Genomic DNA, 19,936 nt, shown 5'->3' with positions numbered 1-19,936 from the left:
TCATATTTCTGTCTATTGGAAATCAATGAGGCTGTATCTGGGCGGGGGAGAAAATAGGTCAAGGTCAATTATTGCATGCAGAGTTCAGAAGTTTTTCAAGTTCAAAACATTGGAAGAAAATGTTTTGAATCTGAATCAGTTTTAAATTCTTGCTAGTATTTTTTTAACCTTTGTACGTATTTTCTCTCGAGAAGGGTATGCCAATAGTGCATATGTAGTACATGCATTTGCACAAGCTGTATTCTTCCATATTTTCTCGTTTTACCAATTTGGAATATGATTTTTCATTTAACTAATCTCTGCTCTCCTAGTAACTCCGTTCAATAAAATCTCTTCACAAGTGTTCGAATGTGAATCGCAAACCCATCGCTTACGGCCCCATTGCTTTTGGCAATCTGTTAATATAAATCGATTTGAAATCATAGAAGAATATGATCTACATCAGTTATAGCTGTTACGTCAAGCGCAAAATTAGTGTATTTTCCTTATAACTGACAAGTATTCAGTCCCTTCTGTGGTAGATATAGCGATAATGATAAATGATAATAAAAAAGATGGCCGAAATCTTCTAATTGATTTGTACTTTTTGTTTATTGAAACAAAGAAATATATTTAAAATTATTAATAATAATGTTATCATACACAAAAAAAAATCGTTTATCTGGCAACACAGAAAATACTGTCGGTGTGGTCTTGTTAAAAAGGACTAAGCCAGATGTAAATCATTGTCGGACTTAAACTTGTTCATGTGTGAGTGATAATCATATTGGCAAAAGCCAGCGATCACTAACACTAAAAGATTGGAGAGATGATTGGTAGAGTGTGAGTGAAAGCAAACGACGGACGAAGCGGGAAAATATCGTCATTCTATTGGCTACTTTCATCGTTGGAGTGCGGGTTTTTAAGTCGAGTGGAAGTAAAGTCTTAGTGAAAAAATAAACCGAGAAATGAATTCAGGGAAGAAATTTAAGGATCACCACAGTGTCATATGAATTCAGTGCTGTTAAGGATTCAACTTTTTTTAATTTGTAAATTTACATCAATAAATCGAGTTCCACGTCATGTAATGATACAGGTTTTCAATTTCAGTGTTGTTAAGGATTCAGATTTTTTTTCTGTGTATGTACACTCAGAAATGAAAAAAATATAAAAATATTATTTTTCATGCTTTTTCAAGCTTCACCGTGCCCACTCACTGAGTTATTTTTCAGCGTGTAATAACTGAAATATTTCTCGTCGAGAAATATCTCGGTTATTAAAATTTTTAGAAATATCTACGGCAGTGACATCTGGTGGTGGAGATCGGAATTAAATTCAAAGTAGGGGCAGTATAATGCAATGACCAATTTTGGTATATGATTCTTAAACACAGGTTTTAAAACTTCCTTCAACCATTTGCATGTTGTTTGGCATTGTAACGGTTCCGAACTCTAATCTGGAAGTTTTTTCTTATTTGCAAGCGTGATAATTGATGGATGAGTGAATCATCAAAGTAGCTTATAATTGCTTGACTCGAAGTATAATCAAAATATTTTGGAAAATCTTTGATTTTCTGAAAATCTGTATCAAATCTGTATAAATTTCCAATTATCTGTAATCTGTATATACAGAATTTGTGTTACAAAATTTCCAAAAAATCTGTATACTTACAGAAAAATCTGTATATGTGGTAACGCTGGGTGACACTGTCCTGCTGGCGCAAAATCGTAGGTCTAAAATGGACCCAACATTTTCATCGGAGCGATTCAAAGTTGTTAAACGGCAGGGGGCTAAAGTCGTAATAGTTAGCTCTGGTGGAATCCAGTACACTAGAAATGTACGGGAAGTAAAAAAAGCTCCTTTTCAAGATGAATTCACTCTTCCATCCGATGTCATTTCACCGGAACACAATGATGAAATCAATCCAGATTCAAACGAACTTGGAAATTTGAATTTACCACCAACTGAACTCGATAAGGAACTAATTCCGTACTCAAGATTCCGAGACAGATCTGTTGTCAAGAAACCGGCTCGTTTTGACGATAGTTACCTGTATGTGCTGTATGATTAAGACGAGTAATCAAAGCTATGATAATCATTAATCGATGACTGTTTACATTACCTAAAACACAAGAAAAAAGAATTCGAAAAATTAGTTAACGTACTTACTCACCCTGTTAAATTTCTGCAATCGAAGCAATCAAACTGAAATCCAAATGGGTCCGTATGATGATGATAGTTAGAGACGACCAATGATAAGCAAGTAATCAAATGACTGTATACCTAAAACAAAAAGAAAAACTTCGAAGAAATTGGTTACTTTACCTGCACAGCCATGAAATTTCCGCAATCGAAGCAATCAAACTCGGATTCAAATTTGTTGTTCTGATGACGAAATAGAGAGAGAGCGACCAATGATACCGAATCATGATGACAGAGAGACCATGAACCCAAATGACGTCTGCCGGATGTACTGTGGTAGTAAGTACACTGTAGAAAAATATATGTGTTATTTGTTCATGAATAATTTGTTTATTTTTTTCAGATATGTAAGAACGTAAAATTAAGATGTGATGTTAAAAAAAAACAAAAAAAAAATGAAAAGAACAAATAAACAAATAAAATAAAACAAAATAACTAAGTTATCAGATCGCAGAGTCAATCGTTTTATGAACTATGGGTACAAGTAAATAATAAATAATCACTTTTCGACTAGACTAGGAATACAATTAAATTTAATTTGCTGAAATAAGACGTAAATTATTGATGTACATATGAATGCAAAATGAAAAAAGTAAAAAAAAAAAAAATAATAATCAATCACTAAATACAGGTTTATCTTAAAAAAAAAAAAAAAAAAAAAAAAAGCCAGACGAAGAGTAGACAAGAGAGCGAATGTGGTAGATATAGCGATAATGATAAATGATAATTAAAAAGATGGCCGAAATCTTCTAATTGATTTGTACTTTTTGTTTATTGAAACAAAGAAATATATTTAAAATTATTAATAATAATGTTATCATACACAAAAAAAAAATCGTTTATCTGGCAACACAGAAAATACTGTCGGTGTGGTCTTGTTAAAAAGGACTAAGCCAGATGTAAATCATTGTCGGACTTAAACTTGTTCATGTGTGAGTGATAATCATATTGGCAAAAGACAGCGATCACTAACACTAAAAGATTGGAGAGATGATTGGTAGAGTGTGAGTGAAAGCAAACGACGGACGAAGCGGGAAAATATCGTCATTCTATTGGCTACTTTCATCGTTGGCGTGCGGGTTTTTAAGTCGAGTGGAAGTAAAGTCTTAGTGAAAAAATAAACCGAGAAATGAATTCAGGGAAGAAATTTAAGGATCACCACACCTTCTATCTTTGGATTGGTAACAGAATTTTGTGGAGGTAAATGTCCGTTCATATAAAGATATTTAATTGTTAAAATTGCGTCATGGTTATTCAATCATTGAAGCCGTACAAATATCGTTTCCGTGGAAAAAAAAATTCAAAAAAATATTTTTTTTTTTTAGGTTGCCAAAAGGCTTTAATATTCCCTATTAAATCAAGTTTTTGATCAAATCTTGTATCGCATGTCGACAGTCATATCTGTTTCACCTAATATATGTCACTTCTCTTGAATTGACACATGTTCCCTTAGCTTTAGAATGGTTATGGTGTTAAGAAGAGTCAAAGCTCCTTTAATATCGTACTCTGATATTTCGTACCATACGTCAAACCTGGTTCTGGAATCCACTGCTACAGCTTCGTGCACAAATTTGGCGTCACAGAAGCTCATTGTAATCGTCTAACCAGAGCGCTAACTGGTCAGTTAAATAAAAATATATAAAATCAAGACTTTGTGCTCTGAATCTCCTGTATGGTTAAGCTATGATTCAGAGGTACCATTGTACCTATATTTACCTTCCACTTATTGTGTACATGTCCTTCTTTTGCCCGACTTCATTTTTTTTTAATGTATGTCAGAATTTAACAAAGAAAGTTAAAAAAAAGTTCTTATTACCAATATTATGATTAAAAAAAAAGCTTCATTGCTCAAAAATCCCTATGTGGATAGGCTAAATGCCAACTTTGCCATTATAAAATCGTTTATTTGCCCTCATGGTAGCATCCTGGTTAGAACATTTTCTGATCATTGTAAACTCAAATTTCCTGAATTTTGTAGTTGTGAATCAATAATGTATGATTCATTTTAGCTCATATATGCCTGTTTTTCATTTGCTAGAAAGCTTTTATTTGCTCTCGCCTATCCTGTTAAAAGTGTATCTAATTCTAAGAATTAAAATAAAATAACAATCTGTCATTTTTCACCCAATGTGGTTATAAGCTTCAATGCTTCAAAATCCCTAAGTGGATCGGCTTTATGCCCTAAATATTTACTTATTTTCTAATCCTTTTATGGTTTTCAGGTTTCTCAGGTATATGATGAAATCTGTAATAAAAAGGTTAGGCACAATTTTCCCGTTTGTTTGGATAACGTGCCGCTATTAAGCCTACCCCTTTTCTGATACCTGATCGTTAGGGAAGCGATTTTGGGTTATATGCAAAAAATAACTTCTTCATTGGGTAACTGTATTCTTAAACTTCAATTTTTACTAAGGTTACTTTCAGCTAGATGCTACCAGAAAAAAAGTTAAAGCAATCTGTAAAAAAAATCATTCATAGTAGATCAACAGTCAAAACTGTCAGCAGCACTGGAATCATGAACTTGCATGCAATTTTCCTAGCTAAATACTTTAATAAAAGCTACTGCGTGGCATCAGGTACTATCGGCTTCTGAGAAATTTTTGGGACAAAACACTAGCGCCAAAATAATATTGACGAATAAAACTTTAACGATCAATTCGAAAATTTTAACAGCATGCTTTGGATTTTTTGTTTACACCACAATCGATGAAAGCTCCGTGTCGTGATTCGTTTCTTCGTGTGGGAGTGATTCGAGTTTCGATTAGATCTGGCAGATCAGCGCTTCACGGGAAAATAATGATCTGGGATTCCTGACGTTCGATCTCAATACCGTTCTAAATAGATTGTTCAACTAAAGTGTGAAGCAGCTATTCCTGTACCTGACGGCCGAGTTCCAGACGGAACAGAAGGAGCTCAATCAGGTGGTCCTGTGGGACAAAATCATCCTGCGATGCGAAAACGCTCTGCTGGACTTCAAGATCATGATCATCAGGTACTACTTCTGTGACGATGGCATGGCTCAGGTGAAATTTGAACTTTTTAAAAAATTTTGGATTGTGATCGGAAAAATTAATTTTGTTTTTCAGGGACCACCAGAACGTGACGACGACCCTTTCCTGGAACATCTTTCCAAATGCAGGACTGCTTCCGAATGTATTTGCTCACGGACATCATTCGTACAAGTTCTCGGAAACCTATATGCCATCACCGGTATAAAGAACTTAAAAAAAATATTACAAAAACCCTACAAGAGCTTATCTGTGATAAGCCACCAAAGGATTTGTTCTCCGCCGAACTGCAGCTGACAATGCAGCATTTCCATTTATTCCATTCTTATTAATTTGAGTTTAGTTTGCAAATTGGAGCTGCCTATATCATCATGATCAATCATCAATGAAAACCCATCTGCAGGAACATCTGGTCGGAATGATCCCAAGAACCGTATGCACTTCTTCCTTGGTTCTTCAATTATATTTGTTTAGTTGAAAGGAGAAAATGTTCGAAATAAAACGAAATTTGAAATCACAGGACCTTTCGATATGAATTTTTACTTTAGTTGATTGTAGTCACACAAATTCTGCGGTCTATGCTATGACCAATGACTGCCTTAAAAACTCGATAATAATTCTTCATAATTAGTTAGTTTTGCTCTGATGGCCGCTAGTTTGACCGTATTCCTTTTTGAATCTGAGATTCTATGAATTTCGGCCTTAAACTAAACAGATCCATTTTTAAACAAACTCCATAAAGTTCACAGTTGCAAAACCAACATGATTCGGGTATTCGATACGGTGTCACCTTTTATATACACACACCTTGGTTGTTTGGTTTTTAGTGTTTGCAAGCTTGAATGCAAGTTGAAAGCTTGAAGACTTTTTCGCTGGTGGCAGCACTGTAAACAAAGAGTTGATGTCCCAGACTACTTGTTCGAAAAACTATTCAGCCGGGTATCTTGATAGAATAGAATATCTTTGGTGGCATACACAAAGGCGTTTTAAATCGGGTAACGCAGATTGAAAAAAAACTACAGCACTATGTAGAAAGTAAGATACAAACTTTTTGAGATTTTTGAAGATATACGGTGATAGATGTGGTGAAACGTTCCCGAAATTCACAACCAAGTTGAAAAATAAGATAAAGTTACGCATGTGGTATACCTATTCATTCCGCGGGCGGTCAAATGACGGTAAACACTTTCCCCTAAAACTCTCTTGTTTCTCGACCGATTTCTACAAAGTTTATAGTTTTGGAAAGCTCGTAATTTGACTTAAATACGAATTTCAGCTACAATTATTTTTCTCAAAGTTATTCATAGTCGAAGAAAAAAATTCGTAAAACAGGATTCGGGAAAGGCTCTAAATCAGTTATTAAGTACTCGAAAAGAATTTCACTTAGTGCCTGAGAACGTTTCGATCCAGTGCAAAGCCAATTCTAGGTGCTAGAATAGTCTAAAAAAAGGCAGATTGATAAAAAGTTATAAAAGAAACAGCTACCTTTGAAAAGTCGTCAAAAAATCTGTTTCGTGTTTTAGAAATCTAAAGATGCCAAAATGTCACAAATTACGTCAAATTTCCATTTCACTTTACACAAATTTTCTAATGTAACGGGAATAGCTTTGGCGGTTGATTAATTAAAAATTACGGTTCACCACTTTTTTACATTTTAAGTGGCCATGATCTTAAGAAATTTTCAAAAAATATTTCCATATGTGTAACATATAGCTTCTAACTTTTCTAATTTTTTTTTTCGAGTACTTAATAACTGATTTATAGCCTTTTTCCCGAAGCCTGTTTTTTCGATTGTTTTTTTCTTCGACTTTGAATAACTTTGAGAAAAATGATTGAAGTCAAATTTTGTCTGAAAACCGTATTTGAGTCAATTTACGAGCTTTCCAAAATTAGAAACTATGTAGAAATCGGTCGAGAAACAAGAGAGTTTCAGCGGAAGAGGTGTTTGCTGTCATTTGACCGCTCGCGGTATGAATAGATACACAAAAAATGTAGGTATGTTTAGTGTTAAATTTGTAATTTATCATCTTAACTTCATTTTTGTGTAAATTTAACACAATACATACATATTTTGTGAATTAATGATAGAAAACACGATAAATAACGCATTTGTTTAGAAAAAAAAAAATCAATTTTATTTATGTCCAGAGACGAACCAGCCAAAGGCTGAAAGTCTCTCAAAATAAAGAAAAAAAAAACTTTATTTATCGTTTCGGACCTGATTATAACATTTAAAAAAAAATCATTTCCTGTGGATTCTGTGAATCAGTTAAAACAAATGATTCAAGAGGTTGTTTACCGAAATCGATTGAAAATTATATAAGTTATTATTGTTTTACTGTAATAATGATGCCTTTTCTCTTAATAATACCACCATAGTGTAAAGTAAAGTAACTAAACTTAGTTTATGAAGAATTCAACATTATAAATCTTCACCTGTTAAGGGGGGGGTAGGGTCTAACGGGTATAAAAAAACACCATTTTCACGATTTTTTTCTAGAGCTATCGTTCAAACAAATGTATTCAAAATTTTTGCATTATGCAAAGCATTGTTAAAAGAACATTTAGTAATTTTTTCGTAGAAAAATATTGAAAAATGAGCCGGTGACGGAGCATTTTCGAGGATGCCTTTTAGAAAACAGGATTTGCGGTGGACACTGTATCTCAGCACAGAATCATCTGAAGTCAAAAAATCAGAGCAAAATATTTTTAGTAGATGTTTTTCTGGACCCCAACGTTTTTATTTTACTTAAAAATATTTTTATGAAATTTTTGTGGCTGTTTGAAGTAAAAACTACGATTTTTCACTAAAAAATCCGCCATTTTTCACCTCTAAAATCTCCCCAAAGTAAAAAAATCAAAAAAGAAAAACGTTGGGGTCTGGTATTTTATATGTAGAAAATATGTTCCAAATTTGAAAAGAATCGGATAAGTAGTTTTCAAATGACGATGTCCACGGACTTTAAAAATGTGCTTTCGAGAAAAACGCGTTTAAAGTTTCTGCTCTTGCTTTCTTGCAGTATTAGATAGGAGGAGATAAAGGCCTATAACTTCTACAGTTTTGCTTCAATTGACTTGAAAATTTGACACAACATTCTTGAAATGTTTTACAATAAGAAAATAAAAAAATAAAAAAATCGATTTTTTGAAAGTGTTAGACCCTACCCCCCCCCCTTAAACGGACTGACTTTGGACTGATTTCTGACCAATTTCGGACCGATTCGGAACCGTTCCTTCGATCTGGGAAGGAATAACTTACATGCAAGTTTTCAGCCAGCGATGCCATGAGTGAAGCAAACTCGTCTGAGTTATTGATAAATCTTTTCTAAATTCCAAATATCTTTGTTGTATTACAACTAAGCATCATAGTACCTTCACATCATTTGTAGAGATAAACTCGAGGAATAGTATTCAGCCTTTTTTTTTATTTTTCCGAGATTTCTGTAAATCTGTAACGATTTTTGAATAAAAAAATTGATTCTCCATGTAATTCTCCATACAAATTTAAAACTCGTTGCGCTAAATCAGGACTCATTTAAGAGATGAACTGAACAATGAAAAATCAGTTCATCTCTTAAACGGAGACACCGGACCAGGGCACACTTGGTTGTTCAAATTCTTAGGTAAAAAGAAATACAATAATTTACCTGACAATGCCCAAAACCGGGTAGAAAATAATTTAGCACTACCAGAAAACACCCAGAATAGGGTAGGTAGACCCAAAAAACAGACAACGGCACAACTGCCGAGCATTCGGAGGTTTTTGCTACCTAGTAGTAGCTTACCTAACCCGGACAATATAAGGGAGGGAAACGATACACATTCATCAATCGAAAACGTTCACTGAAGAAGGTAGTAAGTTGCTATCGAAATACTGGTATATGAACTTTTCATTTACCGTGGTTGAATTAAAATGTATCGCTTCCAAACTTTACGGAGATTTTTGTGTGTGAAAATACCATCAAAAAATGGTATGGGAGTTGTAATAAATTATAAATTTCAGATTTCCCATACAAAGCCTGCAGCGGTCTAATGGCCAAAACAGCATAGACAAATCATGTTTCTTCAGGAAAGTCAGCAAACGCTTTTGAAGACGCCTTTTTCCGTAAATTTCCTTATTGACGGTCCCGGTTGCAACGAAAATGTCGCTTTACAAGCTTCAGGTACAGATAACTTCCCAAACGAGATATTTGGTTGTTGTATAAAACTCTTATCACGGAAGCCTAACCCTAACACTTTGTCAACAATGTCGCTACAGCTTCCGAAATCTTGTTTTTGCCGTAAGGTTTTGCTTTTCATTGTGATTTAGAGTCACTACCTTCTCTTAAGTCGATATTCCGGATCGTTTTTAAGATTCATGCACAGTTGTAGAAGATATTCACAACTTATTGGCGACATCTCGAACGGAGAGATCGGAGTTTCGCTTCTTCTGTTCGTCACAGCGGCTCCCAGATTTCGGATTCCCCCAGATCCCGGCCTCCTAGTTGTTGAAATACGTTCCCCGAACACTTTTATTACCTCGGTGACGGTTGATTTCGTCAAATTCAACGATTTTGCGTTTTCTGCGTGCGTGTACTTTGGATTTTCACGACCCATGTACAAAATTCTAATTCGTAGCTCCTCTTGCTTGGACGCCATTTTGAAAAGTAAAGACCTATGTCGAAAGCCAAATAAAAGCATCATTCTACACAAACACACCTACAAAATGAGGGGTGTTCGGGTTATTATATTATTGATTAGTAAAAATAAGGCGAATTTAGGTTGACCACTTTTTGATCCGAACACTCTTTAGAATAACAAATTTATGTTTCAATTGTTCCCCCTATCTATCCATTCCCTGGATTACCCTGGATTGGCACCACCCGGAAAGAAAACCTGCGAAATTGTGGATCATCGACAATGTGTTTTTCACGTTCCACATAAAAGAAATTTAATGAAGTTTTCAAAAAACCTTGTTCAATGTTCGATCTATAAATCTTATAAAAAGTGGTTATCAAAGATTTAGTATATAAAATCTCAAATTATGCCTTTCTTTCAGAAGTCGGAAGTAATACAATAGAAACAAAGTTTTCAATAGAAAGTTAATAGAGCGTATCTTTTTTTGGGGATAAATTCTATATTACAAGAAAACAGAATACTTATATAACGGAAAAAATTAAAGTTTTAACAGGTTCAGGAAAGAAGACAATGAATATATTTGAGAAGACTTTCTTTTAAGTATTATTAAAGTATTTTTCCTTAATGAGTGTGTTGAAACGCACACAGAGTTTATGCTAGTATGAAATAAAATATCAGTTACGTCGTTTGAAGATGGTCATTATCCCAAATAAATTTGATTAATAAATGTTCTCAAATGTTAGGACTTATGAAGGATCCGAAATTCAAATTTCGAATAGATACATTATTTATAACATATCCAGATTCGAATGTAACAACGATATTTAGAACTTTTAATTGAAACCTCTTTTCGAATATTTCCATTTGTAAAGTTTGTACCTATCTCTATCTAAAACATTTTTCAAGGCAAAACAAAAAAAAAACCACCAACCCGGGAATGACGTGAGTTTGTTATGTTAATGGACTGAACCAGTCCTTTTGAGACCTTTTACCTTCAATCTGTGCCTCAGTTCTGAGGGATTTGAGCTGCAACTGTTATAAAACTTTGTCCACCACGAGTACTCGCTCTCGTGGGAAATCCGTCTTCCAGTGCTTTCTGGATGCTTCCTATCATTGGCCGCACGCCTGGTTTCCAATGACTCCCAGAGTAGGTTTATAATTGGAATTAGCTTCTGCTTGAGCTTGTTGCACTTTCTCGCGGGAGTTTTTATCGTTTTATTTTTCTTAGGTTTGTCTAATGTATCGATTGAAATTTGTTGCTGACGTTTCAAAAGCATGGTTGATTTATGGAATAAAAGTTCTCCCGACACATCATGATCACAAAATAACAACTGAGGGTTGTGAATAACATTAGTTCCAACCACTGCTAAGGTTTTGGTTCTCGAACAATCCACATGCTGAACGATAAGTGGCGGCCAATATTCGAATTGGGACGGAAGAGTCTTGAAAGAAGTTCAAATGATTTTAAATGTTTCTAGAGACTTCATAGTTTTCTTACCAACGTCGCGGAAGAAAAGACGTCTAAGAAATTGATCGATCTTCCAGACTGTCGTCTTGATAGGCCACTGGTTAACTTCAACTCACCCAAAACAAGTTGAACGCGATATCTTCCGGTGGTGATAAGGTGAATCGATTTTCCAAAACCTCTCAAACCAGCAAAAACAACAAAAATTGTGAACTCTTCCAAAGAAGGAGTTATAGCATTCGGGATTCCCTGAACCACTTTCATTTCCGCCGTCTGCTGATGGTGTTGGTTGTCCTGAGGATAGAAAGATTCATTGATTACACGAACAGCAGCGGCTCGGTGACATTGGATGCCGTGCAGAAATTACCTGCTCTGTGTGCACGGACATTAGCACATCCGCTATTTGATTCCCGTTACGATGTAGACCAACCCATCTGAGCACTAAATCCCGCCGGTCATCGAACTCTTTCCACAGATCATTATTCGATGTGGGCTCACCAGCAAGGAGGGGCTGAATGGTTAATTTATTGTCTTTATTTCCGGTGGGACCTTTAACTCGAACCTGTTGCTTGTTTATTATTGAACATTGTTGAAAAATTTCCGTGAAATAGTCTGGCAAAACTGCTTCCAATGTTCCCGGAGGATGTATCGGGCTTCGGATTAGGCCTAAACCGAGGGGTTCGTCAGGTTTCTGGAAAAGCTGGAAATTGAAAGATTACAGTTAAACTTTTTTTATTATACATTTCTACTGAAACGATTTCTTTTGTATTTGAAATCACTACACTTATAACAAAGAAAGCTAAAAAACTATGTCATTATTTTCAAGTGATCTAAATTGTGTATTCTTTAAAACGAAGATTTGGGATACATAAACATTATCTGTTTTCAAATTATGATCCTACTTTGTTATTTAAAATAAAATCTATAAAAAAAACATCAGAAAAAAATCAAGAATAATCAGGTTTATGTTTTCGACCGTAGATACTGTATAGAATTTTAAATTTGGCTTTTTTCGGCTTTTTTGAAATGGGTATTTCAAAAACAATAGTTGTTCGATCTACATCCAAGACCGAAAAAAGCCAAATTTAAAATTCTAATCAAGAATAATCTACAATAATATTGCTGTCAGTGATCTGTGGTTTAAAATTTGATCAAAGAGCGAAAAAAAACTAACGTCCTTTTCATTTTCTTCCAACAGCATCAAAACGGCAACTAATTCATCGCATATGAACAGAGAACTGTTCTCCAGCAGCTTAATGTTCGAGAATATAATTGTTTCGTTCCATCGTGGAGAGAGCGTTCGATTAATTGTCTGAAAAAAAAAATGAATATTTATGGGGTAATGCATAAAAGTAAATTTACTGAGTATTTAAAGTTAATAATAAAAAAAATCTGGGTAACCTAAAATAAAAAGTATTCGAAAAAATGGACATTTTATTTTGTAAATAACTTTTGAATGCATTGATGGATGCTAGCATGTCTGAATTTTTCTAAAGGTTCTATCGATGAGATCAAAAGTTACGCGAGGTGCAATATTTCAGGCATGAACCTTGAAATGCGATTTCTATAGAATTTTGGACGTTTTTTCATAGGAAAATCACATTCTCTGTTTAACAACCAGTTATAGTGCGCAGAGGAACACTACTGGGAATTGTACACTGGTCAGTTTCGCGGTCGTTAAATGAGCGGCTTCAGCGCCACCTCTTTTAGTCGAGGACCACTCGTCGAGTCCAAATTGCCCGGCGAGAACTTTGACCTCAGGACAGGTCGTTCCTAAAAGGATCCAAGAATGGATACGAAAGATCAGGTTTTATACAATTAGCCTGAGTAGGAACCACTCGTATCGGCTTCCTTTCCCAATTAAGAAAAAGCTTATGGATACAGCGTTCTATCCCCTTAGAAACACTCGCTTGTGCTTCTCATCACTGGCTTAAAATGACCAAATCACCCTAGCTTAACACGTGATACGAAGGAGAAGCGAGCAGACTGATTTCCCGGGCAGTCCTCCCAGAGTAAAAGAAAACTAATCGGGGAAGAACATGTGAACCACCTTTTAACCCAAGAGCTCAATGTTCGGGGAAGCACAAAATAACAAACTAGAACATTTTGTTGGAAGAAAACATAATATTAACTTTATTATCATTATTATTATTATTTTTATTAAAGACATTTTACCATTTACATGGCATTCGTGTCTGTATTAACTTTATATTTAACGTTCATCAAACATATATTCGGAGAAACTATTATTCTATTTTCTGCATGCTAATTTTGGTTTATTTTTCTTATCCTAGGATTACATAAGTTTGATTTCTAATTGTTCCTTCCCTAACTCCCCTATTTCGTGTGCGATTTTTACATGTTCTGAAGACTTTTTGGCGAGTTTCAGAAGAGGAACCCTTCAATGGTTGGCGGTTCTGAAATAAACTGTGTGTATTTTTAGTTAACTTTTACATGAAGAGTTTGCTGAGTGTAAGTCTATTTATATATGCGCATATTTTTATCACTCACTCATGCGGTACCGATTTAGATTTCGGCCGATAAAGTAGGCTTGCTTGCGATAGTAAAACGGTGTTACTTTGAGACCGTGGGTCAACGACGAATTTGATGATGTTAATGATTTCAGCAACAACGACCCGAAGAATTCAACGGCCGGAATGATTATTCTGGAGGTTGGAAAAACAATCATATTGTGCATGCTCGCACTACATATTCTTGGAGAAATTCCCAAATGGGTACATACCTTCGGTGGAGTGATTACCAAGCACGTGGTTACTCGACACCGTATCGGGTCCAACGTTTAGTGTAGGTGGCGCTTCAAAGAGAATGGTGGTGGCTTGATGCAAAATAGAGTAGGTCATCCAAGTGACGACTGACGACCTCGTCCGACTCTCAGTGGCCGGGGTCCGAATCCTCACCGTGGTGTTGTACCGGAACTGCTGGGCTGTAGCGGTGTTAGCAATTGCTAGATGTGCGTCGGCTTTTGAGCTGGATATAATTGCCAGATTACGGCAAACAATTAATCACACACAGAACACACATTTTGGGCAAATGAGGTTTACCTTTTGGTAGCAACGCACACGACTATCATCTGACCGCACACAAATTCTAGCTAGCTAACTGGATGGGCTTAATAATTTCCTGGGAAGGAACATGGAACATTAAAACACTCAAATCAGAAGGCACTTAACGTGTTCTTACGGTACAAAGACGCGGAACAAGAACAATCTCGCTTCTGATTTTTACCACGGCTAAATTCGGAATAACCCAGTGGATTCAAGGGATTTCTCAGATTCGCACAAGGGCCATCGGTGGTTTCAAAAGGGAAGTCGAAGATTTCCCGAAGGAAGTCGTTGACCTTTGGACACAATAACCAATGGGCTTCCAACCAATAGAAAATAGGGCTTCTCTTTCCCTCCTACTCAGTCTAATCGTTCCATCTCATTACGATCCACCCTTGGAATCCCGATTCCTTAAAATAATGGGGTCAACTCGAGAGATGACGCTGAGCGCGCAACTTCTCATTGAGACCAAGGATCCGAAATTCGCTCGCGATAGCTTCTTTCTATACACTTTTCTCATAGCACCCTCAGGCAGCGTTGGTTAGCCACTGCCTTTGCTGTACGAACCGAGGAAATGCTGTGCGACATTTCATTTCAAATTATCAAAGCGGGCCTTCCGTTTTCTTGTTTACGGATGAGGGGAAGGCTCTGCCCAAAACACAAATTGATGGACGACTCACAACAGAATTTTCCGTCTGATGCATAGTTGCTAAGCGATCTTAGAAGGGGAAATTTTTCGTTTGTTGCATTCGCTCGCGATCGTCTCTATGTATTATTCAGCAGTGAAACATTCGGAAGTGAACTGCTCAAAATGTATCGCTTATATACCAATCGTAGACGCCGGGTAAGGCGGGAATGTTTGGGGGGTAAAAAATTTATGCTTCCCCTGCTAAAAGCTACAAGCAATTCTGAACAAAGATTGCTGCGACAATCAGGAAAACAAAAACAGCTCGGATAGTCTGCTCGTGAATAGTTCACCAACGATGCGCTCAGCAATGATCTGCGACAACTAGAATTTTGAATGTTGCAGATCACCATTGAGCGTCTTCGTTGTTGATACTATATTGTTGCATTCGCTTGACTGCCTTATACAGGAAGATAGATGCAACATACGTCTTCCTCTTCGGCTGAAAAGTGGCAAACTTGATTGCAGTAGGAAGGAAAAATAAAATTTTTGTTTCTGTGATGAGTTGGCTCGCTTGGTGATTAGAGGAAAGGAGCGAATTTCGGACCCTTGATTGAGACAATTCCTGTAAAGCGCAAGCTTCCTCCACTTCCTTTTAAACACGTGCATTATCAAATGCATTACATAAATAAAGGCACTTCTAAGATGTAAGTTCTAAGTATGAGTCTACATATTAAAGCATGCAATTGACTACAATAATGGACGAATTAATTGAAATAACGAAACTTTATATGATAATAATATTTAGACAAAAACGAATTAAAAAATTAAAATTCTATACAAATCCCATTTCAAGGTTCATGCCTGAAATATTGCACCTCACGTAACTTTTGATCCCATCGATAGAACCTTTCGAAAAATTCAGACATGCTTCATATCTCAACAATCACTGTGCAAATTTTCAATAAAAATTGTTGCGTAGTTTCAGAGATATTGCAGTTTGATTGAGGAAAGTCCAAAAAGTCCGATTTTCGTAGAATCACTGTTTCTCTGGCCACACAAACTCCAGAAAGCTCAAATTTTCTGATATAATAGTGTGATAGTTGACCTATCTAACGTAAAAAATTTGATCAAAAAATATCATCAGAGTAAAAAGTTATGGAAGTTCAAAGTCGAAGTGACAGTGCGCTTGCTTCCAGTTTCTATACAATTATGAACGGTACTGTATATACTAATTGTTAATGTTAATATGCCGTGACCGTTACATTGTTAAATCTTTGAATGATTAGAAAATCAAAAATTGTTGACATCAATACTGATGTTATGAAATCGCTTGGTACATCTTTGTACCCGAAGATAAACACATTTTCGTAGGTGAAAAATTTATGATATTTACGGCTTATGTTCTTTCGTTCTTTGATACCTCATGTTTCTCTAATTCTTCCCATCACCTACGAAAATGCAAAAATTGTTGAAATCGGTCATTATATGAAAAAAAAAAATGGTATATACACTGGTCGAAATTCTCATAAGCGCACACACATTTTGAGGTTTATTCTCATCATTAATTGAATGTCGCCAAAATAATGATTCCATTTGATAGATCTTTCAAAATAACACTAATTCTTCCATAACACAACCCAATTGTATCCTCATTAGCCGAGTAAATAGAAAACAAATGATTTTTTGGCTGGAAATTACTATAAGCGCACTTCCTATATTAACACTAGAAAGACCGCACCAGTCAAAATGACTGGTTGGACACTTTGTTTGTTGAATATCTTTTAAACACTACGCTCTAAAAATTCGCAAAAAACGACTTTTCATACATTTTGAATCTCTACAAAACTGTGTATTTTTTTGATCACTAGCTCTTTTGATAAGCGAGAAAAATTTCGCCATGGACACTCGGACCGTGACCAGTCAAAATGACTGGTAAAATTCACAATCCTATAACTCAAACAGGATACATTTTTTACGCTTGCTTTTGGTTTCATTTGCAATCTACATTCAAAACAATGAAGCTTAGTTGATTTATGGTGGGCAGGAGTGTGTCATTCGTAATGAAATTATTGATTTTCGATGCGAAGTCATGAAAATTTGTAGAAAAAGTTCTCGGATTGACCGCTGTGTGGCGCTTCAAGCACTTGACTCCCAATTTTTTCAGTCCGTTTTGTTGCTCAACTATAATCAAACTTTCTGTCAAAATTTGGCGAAATTTCGTCAAGATTTGTAAAAGTTATGTTAGATTTAATACATGTCCATTCGAGAAAGTTTTAGGTGATAAATATGTTTATACTAAACTAGAATGAGTAAAATAATTATGAATTGTGTACTCATTTATTTAAATTTGAAGACATCAGCTATGAAACTGAATAACTTAAATGATACTTCAACATGTGTTTGGTTTCGATTGTTTTGGTAACCCTGAAACGAGCGTCACATAAGTTTGTGCATAACCCCTTGTACCGTTACCATTGTGAATGATTCTGAATGTTGCCAGTTTGATTGTTTTAGCCGTTAATTTATTGTACTTTGCGCGGGAAAAGTTATAATTTTTTATGACGATGAAATAAAAACCCTCTTTAGTTCGAACTTTTATCCAGAAAAGTTGTTTCTCTATCCGAAATAAAAATGGTTTGACACAACATTTGGTGCCGTGACCAGGATGCAGGAAGCTTTTGCCAGGAGTTCATCACCCCTGCTCTGCATTAAGCAATCCTGCCCTGGGTAAACTTTCGCTGTACCTGTCTGACCCTGTACATAGACGATCTACGCCGCCCAGTTACCAATCCCGACCTGCAACCTAACCCGTGCGAATATGTGTACCATATACAACAAGTCACTGTAAAGATCGAGCTTCCATCAACAATGGCCCTAACCCTCCTGAACCCTGCCCTCGTTGCGGATCGACCGTGCAGCCCGAATGGGAGTACTGATGTTGACGGCCTAACATCAGCCATCCGGGATCCTGCGGTACTGACTGCCAGCCAGTGCCCGTCCGTAACTTCTTTCCAGTACTATGAACAAATCCTTGTATTCCGACCCGTCCCGAAACGTCATCCCGAATGGAAAGCGGTGGTATTTAGGTTGAATACCTGCCATCTGGATATCCACCGTGCTTGCTGGCTCGTAAGCACTCCTGTTGTTCCGATAGTCCAAACTATCACTCCTATGTGACCCGAATCCAGAGGCAAGCTGCTGATGTTATAAGTTACCTACCTGTGCCGACGTTTCTCAAGCTCATCGTCCAGTTTTTTTGTGACCCAGTCTGCAAGATGCAAGATGCATTTCGCAGCAAAGTGACCCTTTCGACGATGAACACTTTGCGCCAGTAGTTGGTGGAAGAATAATTCTGTGCTTCAATAGCGTGATCTGAAACCAAAACAAATATAGGGCTGCTAGATGTAAAACAGTTGTTTTAGGTGGCCGGTATGTTTGGTTTCGATTGTTTTGGTTACCCTGAAACGAGCGTCACAAAAGTTTGTGCATAACCCCTTGTACCGTTACCATTGTGAATGATTCTGAATGTTGCCAGTTTGATTGTTTTAGCCGTTAATTTATTGTACTTTGCGCGGGAAAAGTTATAATTTTTTATGACGATGAAATAAAAACCCTCTTTAGTTCGAACTTTTATCCAGGAAAGTTGTTTCTCTATCCGAAATAAAAATGGTTTGACACAACAACATGGGTGCACGGAATATTTTTTCTATGTTGGTTATCCACCATGGGTGCACGGATTCACCGCAGTTTCTGCCAATGGAAGTTCACTTACAGGTATTCCGGCACCCGTGTATATACCTGACCAGCTGGAAACTGATTGAACATTCTTATTGAACATTCTTATTATAAGAGGAAACACATCTGAAGTGTCGGAAACTTATGGGGTTTGAACCAAAGTGTTTTCGTGCCGATACCGGGAATCGAACCCAGTACGCCTGGCATACCTAGACCAGACTCGCCAGCCTATCTAATAGATCACATCGGCGGTAAGATATTTCAACATGGGTGCACGGATTGGCTGTAAATTTACCGTTGAGAGTTATATAGAAATAAATAGTTTTCAACTTGCTTCAGAACACAAAATATTTTTGAGTTAGATATGATAGGTATTTAAAATGCAATATTGATCAATCAAAAAACTTTTAAAGAAAAACAAATAAACGTGTACATTTGTCAATGTTGATTCATAATTTTTATTTTCACTGGTTTCCGTCGCACGACATAACTTGATGCATATAATTCCTAAAATTCACTCGGTCCATGGTAACCGTTTTCAGATTTCTTGGATGTTGATCAGAGCTTATCAGATAAATATACGACTTTGGTTTAGTTAAGATTTGTAAAAATGCTTTTTAAATATGTGAAAAAAGTCCAATATTTGATTAAAACGCAGTGAATCCGTGCACCCATAGTGAAAAACCATGTATTTAACACAATTTTTCATTTGAATCTATATAAGTCTTTATTCTTTACCTTTAGCATGCAAAAAAATTGATTTTTGGATGAATGGCGGTGAATCCGTGCACCCATGGTGAATTGATCTACTTATAGAAAAAGTATGCTTCAAAACCTACAATATCAGGTATAGTTTATAGGCAACGTGTTGAAAAATTTCAGAGCGGTGGATGCTAGAAAATATCTACTAAAACAAAATTGAAGTGAAACCGTGCACCCATACCTATACTGCCGCTCATAGCAAGTCCGTCCCATTTGCGTTTTTGTTGAAATGAGAAAAACGGCATTGAAAAATCGTAAAAAGTCCAACGGTAAATCAGCACTTGTATGCGTTTATATACGAAATAATCAACAGAATCTGTCACTGCAACGGCCAATGAAAGATTTTCGCTTTTTAATGATATTTTTTTTGTTTTGATTCTGTTGAAAATCTTTTGCTGGGCCCTTATGGCTGTGGGACTGACATGCTATGATTTATGCCATATGGGACCGACTTGCGATCATTTGTTCAATGGGACAA

At 36.1% G+C, this 19,936-nt stretch overlaps 1 protein-coding gene across 1 annotated transcript in view; it reads right to left on the bottom strand.

Annotated features, from left to right (window-relative positions):
• LOC129752815 (fer-1-like protein 6) overlaps positions 1-19,936 on the bottom strand; it is a 58,930-nt gene that overhangs the window by 26,650 nt on the left and 12,344 nt on the right. The window contains exons 9-12 of the mRNA XM_055748594.1: positions 12,446-12,583; positions 11,639-11,971; positions 11,305-11,565; positions 10,799-11,248 (exon numbers count right to left, since the gene is read on the bottom strand). Coding sequence (XP_055604569.1) covers positions 10,799-11,248; positions 11,305-11,565; positions 11,639-11,971; positions 12,446-12,583 — 1,182 coding nt within the window. The remainder of the gene's footprint in view (positions 1-10,798; positions 11,249-11,304; positions 11,566-11,638; positions 11,972-12,445; positions 12,584-19,936) is intronic.

This window comes from Uranotaenia lowii, chromosome 3 (assembly GCF_029784155.1).
Source record: "Uranotaenia lowii strain MFRU-FL chromosome 3, ASM2978415v1, whole genome shotgun sequence".
NCBI lineage: Eukaryota > Metazoa > Arthropoda > Insecta > Diptera > Culicidae > Uranotaenia > Uranotaenia lowii.
This window is presented reverse-complemented; position numbering and strand designations above follow the sequence as displayed.